Source organism: Schistocerca gregaria, chromosome 2, assembly GCF_023897955.1.
Source record: "Schistocerca gregaria isolate iqSchGreg1 chromosome 2, iqSchGreg1.2, whole genome shotgun sequence".
Taxonomy (NCBI): domain Eukaryota; kingdom Metazoa; phylum Arthropoda; class Insecta; order Orthoptera; family Acrididae; genus Schistocerca; species Schistocerca gregaria.
Window position 1 is genome coordinate 321,766,582 of NC_064921.1, and position 23,892 is coordinate 321,790,473.

A 23,892-nucleotide genomic window follows, 5' to 3' on the forward strand; every position below is an offset into this window, starting at 1 on the left:
AGTGTGAACTAACCACTCAATTTCAATGAACTGGTACTTCAAACTCTTCACAGATACCACACTCCACACTTTTTTCTAGTTCACTCACACTCTTCCCCTATCATTCATCCCATTACATCGGCGCTACGTCACTCATCCTCCCTTCACTTCAGTCCCCCCTGAATCGACGAATCGCGCGGCGTTTTTGGGAAACGATACGTTTGTGTTGGGTTGTTGGGGTGAGGGGCGAGGGGAAGGCAGCGTCAACTGCTTCCTGCAGTGCTGACATCATTACCCGTGACTATTTGTGCAGTACAGTTATACTTCGCGTCTGCCGGTAGCCTACCGTTGGCACCGCTTGCGGACAAATGAATATTACAGATACAAACAAAGAGGCTGTCTGTGTGAGCACGCACAGCCAACATGAAAATAAAACTGAAAGAGGGATTTTACCTGAAATCGCACCAATGACTACAGGTGACAGTTTACGTTTTGAATCTGGAGGGTTATTATTCTCAACATAAATAAAATCTACAGAAAAATTTCTGAATAATTATTTAACGTAGATCTACAGACTTGTGACAGTGGTAAACATACTCATTCTGTTTTTGATTAAATTTTAAAAGGAACATAAAATTGGGTTGCATTTCGTTGGTAGCCCTAGTTTTCAGTCCATGAATACAACAAATAATGTTTCAATTGGCAGATAAAGACTTTTTTGGGCGCTTCATGAGAAAATGTCGAGCAAGATTAAATGTGATACCTTCTTTATATGTGACAGGCTTCTCTGTTTATCTTTCCTTTGTCCCCTTCGACCATGCTCTATTTAAGTTAGCTCCGACGCTGTAAGAGTGTAAAATGTAGCGTGCACGTTACTGCATAGTTCGGCCATCTGTTGGTAAAATTATGAAGTATTACGAAGCTTCATTGTACGAGCGAGGCGAAGCGAGTGTAGCCGCGGCTGAGCGGCGAACTGGGCAACTTCGCCAGGCTTCCGTACTTCATGAATGAACTACCTCATTTGAACGCTTCACGGCAAAGAGTGAAATGAATGAAGTAGTTCACGGGAATGAACGAGTTCGACCCATCTCTAGATCGGCGGTCGCTCCCTCTCCGTCTAATAGGCGCTGCTCATGTATGGTTGTTTACATCTTTGGGCGGGTTTAGTGACATCTCTGAACAGTCAATGGGACTGTCTGTGATACAATATCCACAGTCAACGTCTATCTTCAGGAGATCTGGGAAACAGGGTGATGCAAAACTTTTTTGATGTGTGTAAATATATGTGTAAGTTAGTACTTACTGATGCTGCCTGTCTGCAAATTAACCTTGTACAGAAGTGAAAAACAGGCAATAAACAGTTCACACAAGAAAGTTTTGAAATGTGGTGTGCTGAATATTGGTTTGGTACAATGGGTAACTTATGAAGTTACTGTGACCTGAATGGGAGAGAAGAAACTTGTGGCACAGCTTGAGAAGGGTGAGTTGATAAGACACATCCTGATGCACCAATAATGTGTTCCCTATGCTGTTCATAGCAGCTTACCCACTTTCCTACTTTCTTATTCAGTATTAGATTTAGTCCTTCATGACCTCATTTTGTCGTGAGACCGAGGCACTTGTTTGTGTTTTTATACTTGGCTGTCTCTGTCCGGTTTTATGGACACACATTCGGTATTTGTGAAGGATGTGTATTACATTTCAAATATTGTTGTCTACTTGCCACGTTACGAGCAGTGTGGCTGGTGGCTTGTTGTGTGCGCAATACGCCCTGACTCTTTTGTGTCATGTTTGGCAACATTCTTTGAAGTGTCTTGATTTTATTAGTGTAAATGTACTTGCGGATAAGGTTAACTGTAAAATACGTGCCTCAGATATTATCTAGTGTCTTTTATTTAATGAAAAAGCTGTTTATTCAGTTTTTGCCATTGATGTTTTTGGCATTTTATTACACTGTTGTTCAGCGATTAGTGCTTGGCCAGTTGACTTTACTTATTGGCCTCCAGTATTTTGCTAGAACACTGTTTCACGCTTTCGGTGCTCGTCGAACCTATTCGTGCATTGGTTTTATATATTTAACTAGAATAGTGTTTAATTCTGTCTGTATGCACGTTTTAGAGAAAGAATAGCCATTATTTAATGCATCGCTGATTGGGGACCTCGTTGTTTGTTTTACTCCATCTGACGACGTTAACCAAACGATTTTGTAATATACCCATTGAAAAGGTACCTGTTTTGCTAAGAGAGCTGGTCAGCTCATTAAAATACTGTAAGTCCGCATTACTTGTCATTTGCTATTGTCCAAAACAGCCTCCTGTGTGATAATTACCTTTTCACTTGTTTATGTACGGTTACTACCCACCGGACTTGGTTCAGTCTGTACATATACACTACGTGTCCAAAGGTATCCGGACACCCCCCAAAATATATGTTTTTCATATTAGGTGCATTGTGCTGCCACCTACTGCCAGGTACTCCATGTCAGCGGCCTCAGTAGTCATTAGACATCGTGAGAGAGCAGAATGGGGCACTCCGCAGAACTGCGAACGTGGTCAGGTGATGGGTGTCAATTGTGTCATAAGTATGTACATGAGATTTCCACACTCCTAAACATCCCTAAGTGCACTGTTTCCGATATGAGAGTGAAGTGGAAACTTGAAGGGACACCTACAGCACAAAAACGTACAGGCCGATTTCGTCTGTTGACTGACAGAGACCACCGACAGTTGAAGAGGGTCATAATGTGTGATAGGCAGACATCTATCCAGACCATCACACTGGAATTACAAACTGCATTAGGACCCAAAGCAACTACTATGACAGTTAGGCGTTAGGTGAGGAAACTTGGATTTCATGGTCGAGCGGCTGCTCATAAGCCACGCATCACGCAGGTAAATGCCAAACGACGCCTCGCTTGGTGGGAGTAGGGTAAATGTTGGACGACTGACAGTGGAGTGACGAATCACGTTTCACAGTGTGGCGATACAATGGCAGGGTGTGGGTATGGCGAATACCTGGTGAACGTCATCTGCCAGCTTGAGTAGTGCCAACAGTAAAATTCGGAGGCGGTGGTGTTACGGTGTGGTCGTGTTTTTCATGGAGGAGGCTTGCACCTCTTGTTGTTTTGCGTGGCACTGTCACAACACAGGCCCACATCTTGTTGCTTCCCATTGTTGAAGAGCAATGCGGGGATGACGATTATATCTTTCAACACGATCGTGCACCTGTTCATAATGCCGCATTGTGTTCAGCGATGAATACCGATTCTGCGTCACCCCAAACGACCGTTGTGGGCATCTAAAGTGTCGGCCATAGGGGGGCACAATTATCCATCGTTTTTGAGAGGCAGAGCAGTGTTACTCCTGGCGTTATGGCGCGGGGAACCATCAGGTATTACTTAAGATAAAGGCTGGTAGCGACTAAGGGAACTCTGACAACTTGTTGGTACATCAAACATGTTGCCTCTACATGTTACTTCCCAAGTGATAGTGTCATGGTGCTTTTTTTTCAACAGGACAGTGCTTGTCCGCACATAATATGTGTCTTTTATGAACTGTGTACATTATGTTGAGATACTCCTGTGATCAGCAAGATCCCCTGATATGTCCCCGATAGAACATGTGTGGGGCCAGTTGGTATGTCAAGTCCATCCCAGTTCCACTATCCGGAATATCAAGGACAAGTTGCAACTGCTGTGGGCCAGATTGTCTCGGGGGGAGGATACAATGGCTTCATGCCACCGTTTCCAACCGAATCAGTGGATGGGTCCAGGTCAGGGGGTCAGCATTGTTCTAATATGTGGGCTAATACCGCCAAGCTCATTATAAATTTGACTCGGTTCTGTAATCACTGAAAGCACATTACGTATCCACTCAGCCAGTGAAGTATCTTTCTATTTCTGCGTGCTTCACTTTGTCAGACAATGTATTTGGAATGTGTTCACAGCTCATGAATGTTTACTTGTGATAGAGGTGTGAATTTAGAACTAAGTTAACAAACATTCAGTTGCATGAGGCAACTTGTGCTCATCCTTGCTGTGAGATCTGTTGAGCATCCAGTTTAGAGACCAAACACAGTGTCCACACATTTTTAAATTACTTTGTAGTAACTTTGAACTACAGCACATAATTTACACAGCTCAACATTTCATTTCCTCGTCAGATGTACTTCTTCTCTTGTTATTGTAATACACTCTACATGGATACTTAGTGTTTGTTACTGTGTATAACTGTAGCTGAAATAGCATCGATCAGACTAAAAATACAGCCCGCCTAGTTAGCCATGCGGTCTAACGCACGGCTTTCCGGATTGGGAAGGAGCGTCCGGTCTCGGTCACGAATCCGCGCAGCAGACTTGTGTCGAGGGCCGGTGAGGCGGCCAGGCTGTGGATGGTTTTTAGGCGGTTTTCCACCAGACTCGGCGAATGCGGGCTGGTTCCCCTTATTCAGCATCAGCTAGAGTATGCCGGCGATTGTTGAGCAAACAAGTTCTCCACTTACGCGTACACCACCATTACTCTACCACGCAAACATAGGGGTTACACTCGTCTGGTGTGCGATGTTCCCTGCGTGGGTGGGTGGGGGGAGGGGGCGGGGTCCACTAGGGGCCGAACCGCACAATAATTCTGAAAGAGTGGTTCGGTTTGGGGCAGTGGAGGGGTGAAGTGGACTCCGGTAGTCGTCGTGAGGTTGTGGACCACTGCGGCGGGGCCGGAGCCTCTCCGTCGTTTCTAGGCCCTCGGTTCACGAACAATACAATACAATACAATACTAAAAATACACTTTATGCTGCGATCAACAACTTGTAGTGAACTATTACGGTCAGTGTGTCCCATTTTCTGACTGTCGGACCTTACAAACACATTAACATTTCAGAAAAGTAGAACACAAAAAATAAATGTATGACAAATTAACGTTCATACTTCTGGTTATGTTTGTAGTGATACACAAATGATTAAGCTAAAAAAAATTGCTTGATATCTTTAAGCCCATGTGTTACGGAGACTTCGTATGCTGCAATCAGAGCCATTAAATTTAGTGGTGTGGCGTCAGTGAACCTCTATATGATTGTGGCAGTCTACCTCCAAGCGGCTTATGTATGCGTCCAAAAAGCAGAACTGCTTGCTGAACGTCCATTAGTAACTTCCTTATTCAATGAAAGGACATAATTTAGTTCCAATACTATCGATGTAGAGGAATTATGGGCAACGTTCCAACCTACTGTAAATCACACTCTGGAGGGGTTGGACAAAAATATGGAATACTGCGAGAAATGCATGCTTCAACAAAAACGCAGCTGTTAGCCATACCTGCAGGTTGCGCTGCTTTCTTTGACCACAAACGGTACCTGTGCGTTGTTCTCAATGTTCTGCCAATGTTAGGCGTGGTCAGAAAAGTGTTCTTTGTAGTTTTGAGTGTATTATGTAGGAGATAACAGAATTTGAACATGGGAAAATTGGTGGTGCATCCTTAACCAAAGTCGCCAAAGTTTTGAAGAGGTAACCTATCGGACACTTACAGCACACACAGGGTAAACAGAGAAACGTCATTCACTAAGCAGCACCACGGATGGCAGTGTGTGTCGAGAGGCTGTGATGGATGGTCATTGAAGAGGATTTTGGTGAAAATAGAACGACGACAGCTGCAGAAGTCACTGCAGAACTGAATGTTGCATTCACGAGTCCTGTCAGCACCGAAACAACAAGAAGGGAGCGCCATAAGCATGGAATTCCGGAGCGAGCTGGAATTCCAAACCCACACATCAGTAATGAAAATGCTTTTAAAGGGAAACATGGTGCCGAAGTCATAAAAACTGGACTATGGACCAAATGAAGAAAGTCATTTCGTCAGGTTAGTCTTGTTTCTCACTGTCTCCAGCTTTTGGCCGGCCGGAGTGGCCGAGCAGTTCTAGACGCTACAGTCTGGAACCGTGCGACCGTTACGGTCGCAGGTTCGAATCCTGCTTCGGCATGGATGTGTGTGATGTCCTTAGGTTAGTTAGGTTTAAGTAGTTCTAAGTTCTAGGGGACTGATGACCACAGCAGTTAAGTCCCATAGTGCTCAGAGCCATTTTCTCTAGCTTTTGACCGAGTTCACGATCCCGTAGTGAGACACGGCGATAGCTAGGGTTCTGTGATTATGTGGGCAACCATATCATGGTGTTCCACGGGCCCTATGGTTACTGTGCAAGGTCGCATTGTTGCCAAGGTTTATGTGGACATTTTGGCTGATCAGGTCCATCCTACGGTACTGTTTGTTCCTCAATGGTGATGCTGTGTTCCAAGACGACAGAGTCACTGATCAAACGGATTGCATCGTCCAGCAGCAGCTTTGTGGGTATGAAGATGAATTACCGTGTCTCCCCCGGCCACCATAGTCACCAGATCTCAGTATTACCGAGCTTTTGTGTTCTATTTTGAAGAGAAGGGTATTCGCTATTTACCCCTATCATCGTTGCCTGGACTTGCCACAATTTTCAGGAACAATAGTGTACGATTCCTCTGAAGACGACACGGGACCTGTATTTATCCATTCCCGGGCGACTGGAAGCTCTTTCGAATACCAACAATTATCGTACACCGTATTATGTATAGAAAAGTGTTATGTTTGTAGCGTTTCCTTACTATTGTCCATCCCCAGTATATACCACTGCTGTTTCTTCGCCTGACAAAGCAATTTTTGTTTCTCACTTCCCTTTTTTAGAGAGTTCCACTCGCAGATTATCCTTGTATATAACTATTATTAAGTTTTTTCGCATTATTAAGTTTTTGTCATTTCTAACAAGAAGTTCATCTTAAAGTTCAAACCTATTTAGCACGTCAAGCACACGCCCGTTTTCTGTAATGGCTTGTGCTGGCGTGTGTTATACATCTTCATAGCAAGTAGCAAGACATTCACAGCGTTTTCCATCACCTGTACGGTGAGATTGAATGTACAGAATAATTTTTTAAGCTCGAGGTTTGGTCACAACGAGGGTTTTGCAAACATATGCTAGAAATTAGAGGACCTTAGCAACTTTGTAGAAGCGAACATCAGGTGTGAAGAAATCTTTGGAGCAGTATGTGATCAACATGAAGCAAATGACTAACAATTTGTTGGACATTCTTACTCTAGAATACGAAAGTAAACCTTTCACGCTAAGGCCAAGAGATATGTTGCATATGTTATGCTTTTAACGCAATGCAGATCAATTGACCCTGTCATAGACAAACATGTTATAATGAAAAAGGTACATTCTCCCAGAAGCACAGGAGGAGGAAAAATCGAGAACAGAGTGGTATGAAATACGTGAGTGAACAATCGCTTATTATACACGTATATAAGAGTAGATGCGTATTTGGACTCTCCGTAGCCCTTCCAGCACCAGAGAAATACATAGCAATATTGCTGTTCGTCTCTTGTATGGTGTTACGGCTTCTTTCATGATTGCAGCTGCTTTCTGATCGAAGTTAATGTGGGTATTAGCAGCATCAAATATGTTTCTCTATTTGTCATGAAACAATTATACCATTCCTGTCGGTGTATCTTAAGTTCAAAGTAACTTAATGTGAGAATACGTTTTCTGTTACCTTAACCAGTGTTCACTCAACAGCATGTAACCTGAAGTCGTACGGGTCAGTATTGCCTCCTGTTTTCCTACATTTCTCCGGAATCTTAACTGATTTTCCCCAAGGTCAGCTTCGAAAAGTTTTCCTATTCTTCAGTAAACGATTCGTGTCATTCTTTTGTAACCAAGACTTCTTAAACTGATGATTTGACAACACACATATAAAAAAAAATGTTTTGCATCGCCTCGGTTCAGAGAGTTCCGGAACCTGTACAGAATATGGGAACAAAGATCAACATAAAAATCATTTCCGCCCATGAAAATCACACACTGCATGTTGTACCACAATACAGCGAGACCTTCAGAGGTGGTGGTCCAGATTGCTGTACACACCAGTACCTCTAATAGCCTGTAGCACGTCCTCTTTCATTGATGCATGTCTGTATTTGTTGTGGCATACTATCCACAAGTTCATCAAGGCACTGTTGGTCCAGATTGTCCCACTCCTCAACGGCGATTCGGCGTAGATCCCACAGAGTGGCTGGTGGGTCAGGTCGTCCTTAAACAGCCTTTTTCAACCTATCCTGTGACCACTCTTGAAATTCAGCGGACGGCGTCCTTCATCATTTTCACAATGTGGAAGATGTTGAAAACTGATCCATGACTGGTTTTATTTTTCCCTTATCGGGTAAATTCTGACAGGTCAGTTTTTTGAGCATCACTTTACTTACGATTGTTAGTTCTTCATAGAGAGATTGTCGGCCACTTCATTCTTCGTCGTTCAAATATGCATGACAACACCAGAAGCGTCTGGGACACGTAATCACTGTGTCATAAGATGGTCCATCGTTGCCGTTCACTTCCACCAACTCAGCATGGATTATTGGTGATTTTAGACTTTTGTTACAGTTGCATTCGGGCTTTTGAATTTCCATGGCTTTTTTGTACAGCTTGGCAATTTTAGTAATTGGAACTTGATAAAACTTCGAAGTCTTTATAGCCTCTGAGGATGTCACCAGCATTAGGAGACAAAAAGGCACAGAAACATGGCTTGAACAACGACGTAATGCCCATACTGTTGTATTGTATGTTAACCGGCGACCTAGAAACGACGGAGAGGCTCCGTCCCCGCCGCAGCCGCAGTGGTCCACAACCCCACTACGACTACCGCAGTCCACTTCACCCCTCCGCTGCACCACACCGAACCCAGGGTTATTGTGCAGTTCGGCCCCAGGTGGACCCCCCTACCCCCCCCCCCCCCCCCCCCCCCCCCCAGGGAACGTCTCGCACCAGACAAGTGTAACCCCTATCTTTGCGTGGTAGAGTAATGGTGGTGTACGCGTACGTGGAGAACTTGTTTTGCGCAGCAATCGCCGACATAGTGTAACTGAGGCGGAATAATGGGAACCAGCCAACATTCGCCAAGGCAGATGGAAAACCGCCTAAAAACCATCCACAGACTGGCCGGTTCACCGGACCTCGACACAAATCCGTCGGGCGGATTCGTGCCGGGGACCAGACACTCCTTTCCGACCGGAAAGCCGTGCGTTAGATCGCATGGCCAACTGGGCGGGCATACCCATATTACTAAAAACACCAAGGCTATAAATACCGTCCGTGAAAGCCTAAATTGTATGACCAGTATGGATTGCAGTAGCGTTGGTACCCTCCAAATGCACAAAGCGAAATACTCCAATTTATGAACGTGTGGTACCATTTTGTTTTGCCGCTTCTAGCTGTGTGCCGTATGTACTGTGGCACGGGGGTTTCCTACAAATAATGAAAAATTAACTATGTAACTTCATTATTTTTGCTATTTAGTAGTTTAAACTTTATGACTACCCCTCGTTTCTTATTTCAGTCATTATTAATACTATTATTTTGTTTAGAACAATTTCCCACTTTAGCTTCTTAGTTGGTGATACAAGCTAGCAGCTAGAAAATGATATAAAAATTAAAATAACAACAGATTATTTGAAAGACCTTAAAAATTACGTACGTGTTAATTAATTTGAATCCTGGTATAAAGTCACCAAATGAAAGACGTATGTTTCATTATCTGAGTCATTAATGAAGTTGATCTTGTGGTAAGCAGAGCAAAAGTTCATCAGAATGACGAATTAAAAAAATTAAGATCTGAAGCACATAATACTTGGCTATACTTTACCATAAATAGTTTATTCCTTGTAGGGACAAGCAATTCAAAGCATATATCTGTGCTGTCTATATAAGGTCGAAACTAAATAAATGTTTAACTAAAAAAATATATATCTATATCTAACTGTGATAACACGTCTCCACTGGTTTATCTACAAGGGAAAGAAAACTTGAAGCATTGATACATTTTTGGTTGCCTCCACAGGTCTCAACTACACTACTGGCCATTAAAATTGCTACACCAATAAGAAATGCAGATGATAAACGGGTATTCATTCGACAAATATATTATATTAGAACTGACATGTGATTACGTTTTCACTCGATTTGGGTGCATAGATCCTGAGAAATCAGTACCGAGGACAACCACCTCTGGCCGTAATAACGGTCTTGATACGCCTGGGCATTGAGTCAAACAGAACTTGGATGGCATGTACAGGTACAATTGCCCATGCAGCTTCAACACTATACAACAGTTCATCAAGAGTAGTGACTGGCGTATTGTGACGAGAAAGTCACTCGCCACCATTGACCAGACGTTTTCAATTGGTAAGAGATCTGGAGAATGTGCTGGCCAGGGCAGCAGTCGAACATTTTCTGTATCCAGAAAGGCCCATACAGGACCTGCAACATTCGGTCGTGCATTATCCTATTGAAATGTAGGGATCGAATGAAGGGTAGAGCCACGGGTCGTAACACATCTGAAATGTAAAGTCCACTGTTCAAAGTGCCGTCTATGCAAACCAGAGGTGACCGAGACGTGTAACCAATGGTACCCCACAACATCATGTCAGGTGATACGCCACTATGGCGACAACAAATACTCGCTTCCAATGTGCGTTCACCGCGATGTCGCCAAATACGGATGCAACCATCATGAATCCAGGTTCTGTAAACAGAACCGAATCATCCGAAAAAATGACGTTTTGCCATTCGTGCACCCAGGTTCGTCGATGAGTACACTACACCATCGCAGGCACTCCAATTTGTGATGCAGCGTCAAGGGTTTCTAAGTTCTAGGGGACTGATGTCCTCAGATGTTAAGTCCCATAGTGCTCGGAGCCATTTGAACCCATTTTTTCGTGCAGATGGTTGTTGTCTTGCAAACGTCCCCATCTGTTAACTCAGGGATCGAGGCGTGGCTGCATAATCCGTTACAGCCATGCGGATAAGATGCCTGTCATCTCGACTGCTAGTGATACGAGGCCGTTGGGATCCAGCACAGCGTTCCGTATTACCCTCCTGAACCCATCGATTCCATATTCTGCTAACAGTCATTGGATGTCGACCAACGCGAGCAGCAATGTCGCGATACAATAAAGCGCAATCGCGATAGGCTACAATCCGACCTTTATCAAACTCGGAAACGTGTTGGTACGCATTTCTCCTCCTTACACGAGGCATCACAACAACGTATCACCAGGCAACGCGCCGGTCAACTGCTGTTTGTGTATTAGAAATCGGTTGGAAACTTTCCTCAAGTCAGCCCGTTGTAGATGTCGCCACCGTCGCCAACCTTGTGTGAATGCTTTGAAAAGCTAATCATTTGCATATCACAGCATCTTCTTCCTCTCGGTTAAATTTCGCGTCTGTAGCACGTCATCTTAGTGGTGTAGCGATTTTAATGGCCAGTAGTGTAAATATCGCTTCTATCTCACACAATACCTTGTGCTGTACATGGTTAGAACTTTCTGAACTTAATTTAACGAAATTAAAATTCAAAGAAGATAATTACTTCTTTACTGTGTACCAGAGAGAGAATTTCACAATAAATTATTTTTAGAATATTCAGGGTGTGGCATAGTCTTAAGTTGGTCTCTCTGGTAATGGGTAGTGAGGAAATGTTACTATGATTCCAGTGTAAAAATCACTCATGAGGCCGAAATTAATTCTCTCCATTAGAACTACTGGCGGCCTTGGGAGAGCCAGTGATAACAAAACTCTACCAGCTGGTGAGCAAGATGTACGAGACAGGCGAAATACCCTCAGACTTCAAAAAGAATATAATAATTCCAATCCCAAAGAAAGCAGGTGCTGACAGATGTGAAAATTACCAAACTATCAGTTTAATAAGTCACAGCTGCAAAATATTAACGTGAATTCTTTACAGACGAATGGAAAAACTGGTAGATGGTCTCCTCGGGGAGGATCAGTTTGGATTCCGTAGAAATGTTGGAACACGTGAGGCAATACTGACCCTACGACTTATTTTAGAAGAAAGATTAAGAAAAGGCAAACCTACGTTTCTAGCATTTGCAGACTTAGAGAAAGCTTTTGACAATGATGACTGGAATAATCTCTCTCAAATTCTGAAGGTGGCAGGGGTAAAGTATAGGGAGCGAAAGGCTATTTACAATTTGTACAGAAACCAGATGGCAGTCATAAGAGTCGAGGGGTATGAAAGGGAATCAGTGGTTGGGAAAGGAGTGAGACAGGGTTGTAGCCTCTCCCTGATGTTATTCAATCTGTATATTGAGCAAGCAGTAAAGGAAACAAAAGAAAAATTTGGAGTAGGTATTAAAATTCATGGAGAAGAAGTAAAAACTTTGAGGTTCGCCGATGACATTGTAATTCTGTCAGAGACCTCAAAGGACTTGGAAGAGCAGTTGAACGGAATGGACAGTGTCTTGAAAGGAGGATATAAGATGAACATCAACAAAAGCAAAACGAGGATAATGGAATGTAGTCAAATTAAATCGGGTGATGCTGAGGGAATTAGATTAGGAAATGAGACACTTAAAGCAGTAAAGGAGTTTTGCTATTTAGGAAGTAAAATAACTGATGATGGTTGAAGTAGAGAGGAAATAAAATGTAGACTGGCAATGGCAAGGAAAGTGTTCCTGAAGAAGAGAAATTTGTTAACATCGAATATAGATTTATGTATCAGGAAGTCGTTTCTGAAAGTATTTGTTTGGAGTGTAGCTATGTATGGAAGTGAAACATGGACGATAAATAGTTTGGACAAGAAGAAAATAGAAGCTTTGGAAATGTGGTGCTACAGAATAATGCTGGAGATTAGATGAGTAGATCACGTAACTAATGAGGAGGTATTGAATAGGATTGGGGAGAAGAGGAGTTTGTGGCACAACTTGACAAGAAGAAGGGATCGGTTGGTAAGACATGTTCTGAGGCATCAAGGGATCACCAATTTGGTATTGGATGGCAGCGTGGAGGGCAAAAATCGTAGAGGGAGACCAAGAGATGAATACACTAAGCAGATTCAGAAGGATGTAGGTTGCAGTAGGTACTGGGAGATAAAGATGCTTGCACAGGATAGAGTAGCATGGAGAGCTGCATCAAACCAGTCTCAGGACTGAAGACAACAACAACATAGCTATTCATTTAAACAAGAAGCAGCGGAGCGGGCACTGATCAGGTCTCACCAACCAGAAATGGAAATAGCATGAACTGTACATAAATCCGCTGACCAACATTCACAACACAAAATTTCAGTCTCTTGAAGAGAAGTGACACAAAATCATTAGGAAAATAACTTTAACGTTCAGTTTACGAGGGCATGCTGAGAAGTAATGCCTCCGAATTTTTTTAATGTGAAAACTCGAAAGCTCTTTAAATGAAACCAACTTTATTAACATTTTGCTTCCTTATTCTTCATGTTTGCGTATTCATTTCTCACTATAGTAACGCTGGCGACAAACGCAATTGTCCCAACAAGAGCCCGGTTCGTTGATACCGTCACAGTAGAACGTTTGGCTTTGTTGATGGAGTCACAACCTCACGAACTCTCCGAATTCGTTCTTTCAGTTTTCTGACGGTCTGTTTCCCATGCACCGACATAGTGACGTCACATTCCAGCTTACACACTACAATTCGGAGCTCTCTAGCGGCAGAGGGTTGCAGTTTGCGTCAGCGAAGCGGGAAAATCGACCGAGTAATAAGCATGACATGTAATACTTCAACCGATATTGAAAACGGAATAAAAATTCCCCAGGCATTACTTTCCAGCAAACCCCCTACATTAACTCTTCCAAGCATGGACAGTAAAACTTCCAATTCACATGGCCTTGTACTACATCAAATAAAAGAAACTCACAGAGCTTCCTGACGTCAAAGCTACAAATCATTGTCACAAACTATCCTTTGCGAATAAGGATTCACATTAACTTCCGTTTGAAACCGTCTAGTGTTGGCAAAGGTGCGGATGGGCAAATGTCGATGAGATAAACTGTGAGCGGCCCAGGAGATAAACGCATAATGGGCTAGCACTACTGCATCCATAGTCCGGAGAGTCTCACCCGCAGTTAATTATACATGTACGTGGATCGAAATATTTAATGGCTGTATGCTTAGGTCACACGTACCTGTTTGTCGCATCGGCGCTTATGTTCTGACCACTGAAACCGCCAATTACAATTTTATTCTGTAATTATGTGTGTAATTAGCTGCACATCAGGAGAGCATGCACATAATGAGGAGCACAGTGTATGATACAGATTCAGAATTGTTCTAGCAGTGAAACACATGAACGTGGGCTCTGTTGCACATATTCTGTTTTGACGTACACTAAAGAGCCAAAGAAACTGGCACACTTGTCTAATATCGTGCAGGGGCCCCGCGAGCAAGATGAAGTGCCGCAGCTCGACTTGGCATGGACTCAACTAATGTCTGAAGTAGTGCTCGAGGGAACTGACACAATGAATCCTGCAGGGCAGTCCGTGAATCCGTAAGAGTACGAGGGTCTGGAGATCTCATCTGAACAGGACGTTGCAAGGCAGCCCAGATATGTACAATAATGTTCGTACCTGGGGAGCTTGGTGGCCATTGGAAGTTTTTTAAACTGACAAGGGTGTTCCTGGAGCTATTCTAGCATTTTTGGACGTGTGAGGTGTCGCATTGTCGTGCTGGAATTGCCAAGTCCGTCGGAATGCACAATGGACATCACTGGATGCATGTGATCAGACTGGACGCTTACGTATGTGTCACCTGTCACAGTCATTGCTAGACGTATCACTCAACTGCACACGCCCCACCCCATTACAGAGACTCCACCAGCTTGAACAGTTCCCTGCCGACATGCAGCGTCCATGGACTCATGAGGTTGTCTCCATAACTGTATACCTCCAACCTCTCGATACAATTTGAAACGAGACTCGTCCGACCAGGCAAAATGTTTCCAGTCAACAGCCCAATGTCGATGTTGACGAGCCCAGGCGAGGCGTAAAGCTTTGTGTCACGCAGACATCCAGAGTACACGAGTACCTTCGGCTCCGAAAGCTCATATCGATTACGTTTCGTTGAATGGTTCGCACGCTGACGCTTGTTGATAGCCCAGCATTGAAATCTGCAGCAATTTGAGGAAGGGTTGCATTTCTGTCACGTTGAGCGATTCCCTTCAGTCGTCGTTGGTACCGTTCTTGCAGGATCTTTTTCCGGCCGCAGCGATGTTGGAGATCTGACGTTATACCGGATTCCTGATATTCACGGTACAATCGTGAAATGGTCGTATAGAAAAGTCCCCACTTCATCCCTACCTCGGAGATGCTGTGTCCTATCGCTCGTGCACCACGTTCAAACTCACTTAAATCTTGATACCCTGCCACTGTAGCAGCAGTAACCGATTTAACAACTGCGCCAGACGCCTGTTTTATTATATAGGCATATGGGCGTTGCCGACCGCAGCGCCGTATTGTTTCTGTTCAGATATCTTTGTATTTGAATGCGCATGCATATACCAGTTTCTTTGGCGCCTGAGTGTACAATAGTCGGTAGTTGAATTTAGAACTTCAGCCACAGTGACCTACTTGCAGTACACAGACGCTAGTTTGCTGCATGCTAGTCAGTCACGCTATTCATTTACCAGCACCTCAATAATTTGAAACTTATTGTTAAGCTATTTAATACTGTTTGATGTAACTGACACAGTTTTTTGTGATTCATTGGTTCATTTTAAATGCTACCGATCACTTTCACAAGCACACGCTTGTGTGGCGGCCGCAACGAAGACTCCCTAACAGTCACATTCCGCACTCTCGAGAGAGACACCTGTTGATTAACAGGTGGGTTGCAATAGTACAGTACATTTACATTCCTCCTGTACTGAAATGTTTCCGTATTCTAGAAGAGATCTGCATAAAACAAGAACACTCAGTCTATCTGGTAATGGGTGGATTGCGTACCTGGTGCCCACGAATGATCACTTTGGCATACCACGAATATTAAGCAAGAAAAATGCCTTTTTGTCAGAATCCATAAACAAATGTGAGTATACCTAAAGTACAGTCCATCATAAGAAGTATAATCCCATTATTTATCAATTTCCATGTTAACAGCATGACATAAACTAAAAACTAAACTCCTCCCGAACCGGCCATGAAGGCCCAACGGTACTGACCGGCCACCGTGTCCTCCTCAGCTCGTAGGCGTCACTGGATGCGGGTATGGAGGGTCATGTGGTCAGCACACCGCTCTCCCGGCCGGATGTGTTTCCGAGACCGAAGCCGTTACTTCTCAATCAAGTAGCTCCTCAGGTTGCCTCACAAACAACGCTCGGTAGACCGGATGGTCACCCAGTCCGATAGCGCTTAACTTCGGTGATCTGACGGGAACCAGTGTTACCATTGCGGCAAGGCCGTTGGCAGCAGCATGATACAAGTGTAATGAAATTTAAGACAAGAGAAGTGAGGAAAAAGTCAGTCAGTACCTAACAAAATTCTGTACAATATAATATGGCCTTATTACTATCAGTGTAGTGAGTATTGTTTTGAGAGAAAAAGGAAATAAATGACAATATAAATATTAATTCAATCTCTGCGAGGAAAGAATGGTTACATAAATAACACACAGCAAGCAGTTGTGTTACGTGTTACATTCCGCTGTTGGTACTTCACACACACACACACACACACACACACACACGCGCGCGCGCGTGCGTATGTAAAATGAGAGTAGCACGCCATCTCTTGGTCGTTCGCGTATGCAAATTTATGCTGCTCACAGCGCTACACTATTGGGGGTTCATTTACATGGACAAGTGTGACGGGGCTGGTATATAGTGGCGCCGCCTGTTTGCAGGTTCAGTCTCAGCAGCCGCTACTGCAGCATTCCACAGTCACCACTCATCATATCACCATCGCCGCCTTGCGGTTCTCTCTCAATGGCATACGCGAAGAAATCTTAATAATTCACTATCAGTGTAGGTCTATTCCCAGCCTCCACATCACTATAAGCTTTTACCTAGGTTTAGTTGCCATAATAGTGTCTGTAACTGAGATAAACAAGAAAAAAAATAAAGTTCTTTAGCATAAGAAAATACTCAAGGAACCTGTGCACACCACACATTTTCATCATCATACGAAAGTGCAATAATAATTTTTTATTGTGTCAGAGAAATGACACGTCAAGTACAAGAATATTACGAAAAATTAAGTACAAAGTTAAGTGTAGCCATCTGACTCCCTAAAAACTAGTTCCTATGTCACTCATACTGTGTGTATACACACATAGTGTAGGCAGAAGCCGAACTGCACAAAACGTTACTTAAGTTGCTTCATCTCACATATATCAACAGCAAACATATCACTGCAGTTGTCATGTAAAAATGTTAATATACTCTTGTATCCTGTTCAGAAAATAGCAGTGCACAAGATAAAACGAAAGTTCAAAAATTTATATAAACTGCAGTTTTGCATCACTCTAAATGGCATCTAGAGTTAATGAAAATTAGTCACTATTTTTTGCACAATGATAAAGCTTGATATTTGCCTCACATTTACCAGACTGCACAAATTCAAGCTCGATGTTATTCGGACCCTCAATGCTTACAATATTGTATGGGTCATTGAACGCATAATGAAAGTTATGTATCACATTTTCTACCTTACTCAGATGCTTATGAGTGTTAATCAGCACAAGGCCCCCTACTTTATATTTAATGGGACACACTATCTTGTCATGAAGTTCCTTTCTCTGATGGAAATTCACACTTAACCTTCCTATTGCCAACTCTACATTTTCATTCCATGTTCGATATGTGGCTGGAGAGTTATTTAAAAATTCCGAAAATATGCTTTCAGGTGTTTGATTAAGCAGAATTTCATGTGATACAAATCGAGTTGAGCTATGTGGCTTCCTTCCATCTGATGTGTTTGTGGTGACAGTACCTTCAACCTCTTTCATAATTATCTCTGTAACATTAGAGGCAAGTCAATATTTAGCTATCAACACTTGTTCTAAGAGTATATTGTTCCTTCTTAGCACATTCTGAACCTCGTCTTCCATTGCATTATGTCTTGACTGTGGGGTTGGGCTTGGCTGTAAAAAAAATATTTCATGTTCTGTCACATATAACATCATATATATATTTATCATTCCTGGTCGAGAAAACTTGTTTTTGCCTTCTCAGAATTCAGAATTCCTATCAGATTCTTCAATTCTTCCTGGTTTGGCTGTTCTAGTGACAGGAGTTCTCGTTCCACTACCAGTTAACGGTCTTCTGTGTTTGCCTTGCCTTCCCATCACCGTTGTTTCTTGTATAATACTGCCATTTCTGCCTTTGCGATATTTTATAATGCTAATTTCACTTGGCCTCATGTGAGCCGCGGCGGCCTAAATACATGCTGTTGAGAGGTCGTTGTCAGCGTGTTGCTTGTGGGTGTGTCTCTGGCCTCTCGTGATTGGCACGCTTGATCCAGCACTTGTTAATCGATCTTTGTCATTCATCTTTTCTGAATGGTGTGCTGGTGACAGCTAAAGCTCAAATGGTTCAAATGGCTCTAAGCACTATGGGACTTAACACCTGAGGTCATCAGTCCCCTAGACTTAGAACTAATTAAATCTAACTAACCTAAGGATATCACACACATCCATGCCCGAGGCAGGATTCGAACCTGTGACCGTCGCAGCAGCGCGGTTCCAAACTGAAGCACCTAGACCCGCTCTGCCACAGTGGCTGGCGACAGCTTATGCCAACACACACAAACCATCTCTGTAATACTTGCATGTTGATAGACATGCATGCACATAACAGATACTTGCATGCACATAACAGATCAAACAGCCCATCTCTGACTTACTTTAATGTCTTCCTTTAATCCCAATTGGCGGGAATCCCAAACACTTGAGCAGTTCTCAAGAGTGGTCCCACTACTATTCTTCATGTGGTCTCCTTTAAACATGAACCATACTTCCTTATAATTGTCTCAATAACTCGAAGTCGACCATTCGCCTTACCTGTTAAAATACTTATGTGCTCATTCCATTTTATATCGCTCTGCAGGCATTGCATTTAGTGAAGTCTTGCCCTAGATGTTTCGCTCGCCATGTAAGAGAGGATTGCCCATCACGTAACACAACGTGTTACCCGTGTGGGAAAAAAGGCCTTGTCCAAGCAGTTTGTTTGCACGCTCCCAGAAAAAACAGGCTCGTGCACATGCAGTGAATGCTGTATTTGCAAAACCTACAACAGGTTCTGACAAAAGTAAAATTAAGGTTGTACCTCCTTCTCGCCCTAGTGCTGTGCAACGACATTCTAACAAACCATTTATCTCATTGCGAATTGCTGGCCGTCATGCGAACTTTCAGTTAGACACAGGTGCCTCAGTAACTTTGCTTAATCGTGACACGTACGAACAGTTAGGCTCACCACGCCTTTCTCAGTCTAGCAAGCACATCGCTGCTTACAATAGACAGGAAATTCCAGTACTTGGACAGTGTAGCTTGCCTGCCACTTACAAATCTCACACTAGGACGGTGAATTTTACTGTATTGTAATGAAGAGAAAGTAAGAACATATTCGGTTTAGATGCCTTTGATTTGTTTGGACTTCGCATCCAAGACAATGTACTTTCAGTGTATGCTTTTGCACCAAAAGACAGTGTAGCTAGCTAACTTGCTTAAAGAATTTCCTGAATTTTTTTCAGAAGGATGGGAAAAGCTAATAACTTTGTAGCGCATGTTACACTGAAAGACAATGCACAGACTAAGTTTTCCCGGGCCCGCCCCTTCCACGTGCTTTAAGAGACAAAGTAGCCACAGAATTGCAAGATAATGGTGTAATTGCTCCCATTCAAGCTAGTCAGTGGGCAAGTCCTTTCGTTTTGTTGCCTAAGTCTTCTGGTCGCATTCACATTTGCGTTGACTTCAAGTCTACAGTCAACCCTCAGACAGTAGTTGACACTTATGCGTTACCTCACCATGAGCAACTCATGCACAGACTTGGTGCAGGACATTACTTTTCTAAGACAGATTTGCGTGATGCCTACTTGCAAATTCCATTGGATGAAGAATCACAGGAAGTGCCTTTTGTAAATACACACTTAGAACTGTTCAAGTATTTGCGTTTGCCCTTCGGCAGTGCTTCCGCACCCGCCTTTTTCAACGGTACTTGCACAGCTGACTTCAAAAGTGCTATTTTGTTCAAACTATCTTGACGATATTGTCGTCTCAGGTCGTACACCAGAGAACACATCTACAATTTGCGTACTCTATTCCTAGTGTTGTCAGAAGCAGGACTCAAGCGGCGTCTCGAAAAGTATGACTTTTTTCAAACCGAACTTCAGTGCTTAGGTCATGTGATAAACAGTCAGGGTGTGCACTCCTCCAATCTCATTCGCTTGCAAACCGTGTCCTGCCTGTTCCTCGCAACGTGTGTGAACTGCAGTCAGTGCTAGGCTAGATGACATACTACATTCGGTTCCATTGCATCGTTTGCATCGCAGAAATGTTACTTTCGTGTGGACCAAAGAGTGTCACGACGCATTTCGAAATCCAAAAATGCTTTGTTCAGTGACAGATGTTCAGTGCATTTTGACGCTGCCAAGCCATTAGTTCTTCAAGTCGACGCTTCCTCCTACGGAATCAGCGCTGTGATTCCGAACAGGACTGGTGCACAAGACAGACCCATTGCTTTTACCTCAAAGTTGTTAACTCAAACTCGAGCAATTATTCAGAAATTGAAAAAGAAGCTCTCGCTATTGTGTATGGTGTGACCAAACTGCACTTCTTCTTAGGGACAGATGACAAGCCTTTGCAGCCCTTATGTCATCCTTCAAAGCCGCTTCCTACAGGCACTACTCAAAACTTGCTTTGTCGCTTTCACAGTGTCAGTATGAAATTGTGTACGGACCTACGGCAAAGCATGGCAATGCAGACGCCCTATCTGGCCTTCCGATTTACCGAGACTCTCATTTTGGTGAATCTGCCGCATCTTGTTGCACAAATAGATGCGCAGGAGTCTGAATTGCTGGAATCTTTTCCCTTGCACTACAGAAATTTGGACAAGCCACGGAAGTAGACCCAGATCTCAAGGTTTTGTTGCATTACATTCGCACGTTTTGGCCTTTACATTCGCACGTTTTGGCCTCGTTCATTGAACAGTATCCAGAACTCAGTTCTGCGCCGATATTTTGCACGTAGTCATAACCTTTCAGTACAACAAGGTATGATCTTAGTAAAATCTGACACAGGACAGTCGCGTGTGCTTATTCCCAATGTGTTGCAAAAGGATGTGTTGCGATTGCTCCACCAAGGACATTGGGGAGTTATTTGCATTAAACAGTTAGCGCGACGGCACTGTACTTGGCAGGGCACAGACGCCCATATTAAACAGATGACATTACAGTGCGCGCATGCGCGGAATACCACCGCTCCCCCCCCCCCCCCCCCCCCCCCTCCCCGACATTCTCAGCTTGGCCTAAGACTCAATCCCCATAGAAACGAGTGCATATAGACATTGCAGGACCGTTTTTGAACACTTGTTGGCTCATAGTGGTAGACTCTTCTCAGCAAGTTTCCATTTGCGGTGCCTACGGTTTCTACCACATCGCGTAGCACCATTCAAGCGTCGTGTTCCATATTTTGCATAGATTTGCCCGAATTACTTCTAACGGGCAGCGGACCAGTTATTTCACTTGATTTTGAATAGTTTTGTGAACGAAATGGCATTCATCATCTAATAAGTGCTCCGTTTCACCACCAGTCGAACGAAGAAGCAGAAAGCTTTGTACGCACTTTTAAATAACACATGATCAAGCTTCGCACCAACCACACATGGGAACAGGCGCTGCAACTCTTTCTCGCCTTCTATCGCTCCTACCCACGAGACGGACCATCACCGGCGGAACTTCTGCATGGCCACAGCCATCGGATGCTGCTACACTTGCTACACACACCGCAGCATCCGGCGGCGCCAATGGTCCGCAATTATCGCTTTTCAGGGTGTATGGCAACAATGGGCGCTGGGAAAGAGGCGTGATCCACGAACGCATTCTCTCTTTTATGTGTTGTAGGTTCCGATGGTTTGCAGCGCCGCCACCAGAACCAAATTCGTGCTTGTCATTTGCCCTGTAATTCTGCTGCTTTTCTTCCTCCAGATTCAGGGCCTCACGGGACCGTACGGCCTTTGCAGCCGCACGCTGGCACCACCAGGGAACCCCAGGAGAAGCGGATGGATGATGGAACATCGCCTCCGCCGTCCGCGCTCGGCGACCCGTTGGATGTGGGCCCGTCGTCGCCGTCGCCGACATCGTCCCAGGACACCTCCTCAGACCTGGATGTGTGCCCAGACAGCAATTTTCTGGAGGATGTTCCTGTTGCCTCGCAAGCCAGATAGCGGGATACGATCGAGAGCACGCTGTCTTCCACAGTCACGGCTCCCAGCTCATTTCTACGTCCAGCTTCCTGCCACCCCCTCCCTCACCACTATCGTTCGCATCATCCCTACACGACAACGGTGCGGCCTTTGGGAGGTGAGGGGGGGGGGGGGGGCGGCTGTGCTGGCGTAAGTTCTCGGCAGCACACCAATCGACAAAGACGAAGCGCGAAGATCGATTAGCAAGCGCTGGCTGGATCTGGCGCGCCTATCACGAGAGAGTGAGTCCAGTTTGGCGTCTATCAGTTTACTCGCAGAGAAGCTTACTTCGTCACAGGTTACGACAGTGAATAGCGAGAAGATTAGTGACTATAGTGGGGCTATTTTACTTCAGCAAGAACTGTACTTTACATCAGTCTGCAAGAGAACTATTACTGATGAGCTTGTACCACAACACATGGACTCCATTCAAGTTAAGTAACGTTATAGTTCATATCAATAAAGAACAGTATTAACCCATGAGTGCATTTATGTTGTAGAAAGAATACCCATAACTACATCCTCTCACTTGCTTCCTTGCAATACAAGACTCTTCATTGTGAATATAAATGGAAGTCCCTGGAGGGAAGACCACGTTCTTTTTGTGAGACACTGCTGAATAAATTTACAGAAAATGTAAGCGAATGGGGGAGGCTGGGGTTATAGTTCCGTCTGAGTTTGCTAATTGTACCCACTCAACTCGTAAATCCAGTCGTCATTCGCTTCTTCCCTAGCAGTCTAGGAACAACAGCTTGAGCATTGCTGTAATAAACGACAGCTAACAAGAGAAACAAAGGAGTGCCAATTACCGAAATTCAGGTTTTATCCTAGTATAATCCATTGATGTATTTTTTAACACTTGCACCACACAGGGCTGCACAGTTACACTCTTCACAAAATAATACAGTATGTTGATACACTGATACATGCAGTAACATAACAACACAATACATTATCCCACACTGCAGTCCAGATGCGGCGCTCGTGGCAATATAGGTAATCCAAGTTTCATTTACCTGCACGGATGAGATGCTGGCGGGCATATAATCATGTTCTCGTGGTTTATGACTTCGCGAACCGCAGATTACGTCTCCTGAGGTACACGAATGATTGCACAGCATCAAACACCTCTATAGTCACAAAATTTTCTTGTTCTCTTAGCCTGATTCCGTAACACCTTCACACCACACACACGGATAGAAAACCACCACGTGACTCCCTCCTCATTCTGGCGAGAAAACACAAAGAAGCGACCATAGCGATGTTATCATAATCGATATCAATGCTACTCGATACATGCTTAGAAACAGGCATTTAAATCTGACTGCAGAATGATCCTACTGTCACCAATGTACATTTCGCGTATGGATCACAAAGACAAAATAAGAAAAATTTGGGCTCATTCCGATAAATACAGTCATTTTTACCTCGGTCTATTTGCGACTGAAACAGGAAAGGCAATAACCAGTGATGGAAAAAAAGTACCCTCCACCTTGCACCGTACAGTGGCTTGCGGAAAATGTGTGTAGATATACAGGCAGATGTCATATCCTCTGTCTTCTTATCGATTCTACTGCTGGTCATTAAATACTTTGTTATGCATTCATTCACCAGTGTTGCTCTCG

The 23,892-nt window shown here is 43.8% G+C and overlaps 1 protein-coding gene across 3 annotated transcripts in view; it reads left to right on the forward strand.

Annotated features, from left to right (window-relative positions):
• Positions 1–22,728, forward strand: part of LOC126336964 (aurora kinase A-A-like) — a 173,933-nt gene extending 151,205 nt beyond the window's left edge. For 2 of the 3 annotated variants that reach the window (XM_050001165.1, XM_050001171.1), the window contains one exon: positions 22,011–22,728. In XM_050001165.1, coding sequence (XP_049857122.1) covers positions 22,011–22,092 — 82 coding nt within the window. In that variant the 3' untranslated portion in view covers positions 22,093–22,728. The remainder of the gene's footprint in view (positions 1–22,010) is intronic. The other variant, XM_050001166.1, reaches the window with a different exon arrangement.
• Positions 22,729–23,892: the final 1,164 nt, after the last annotated feature.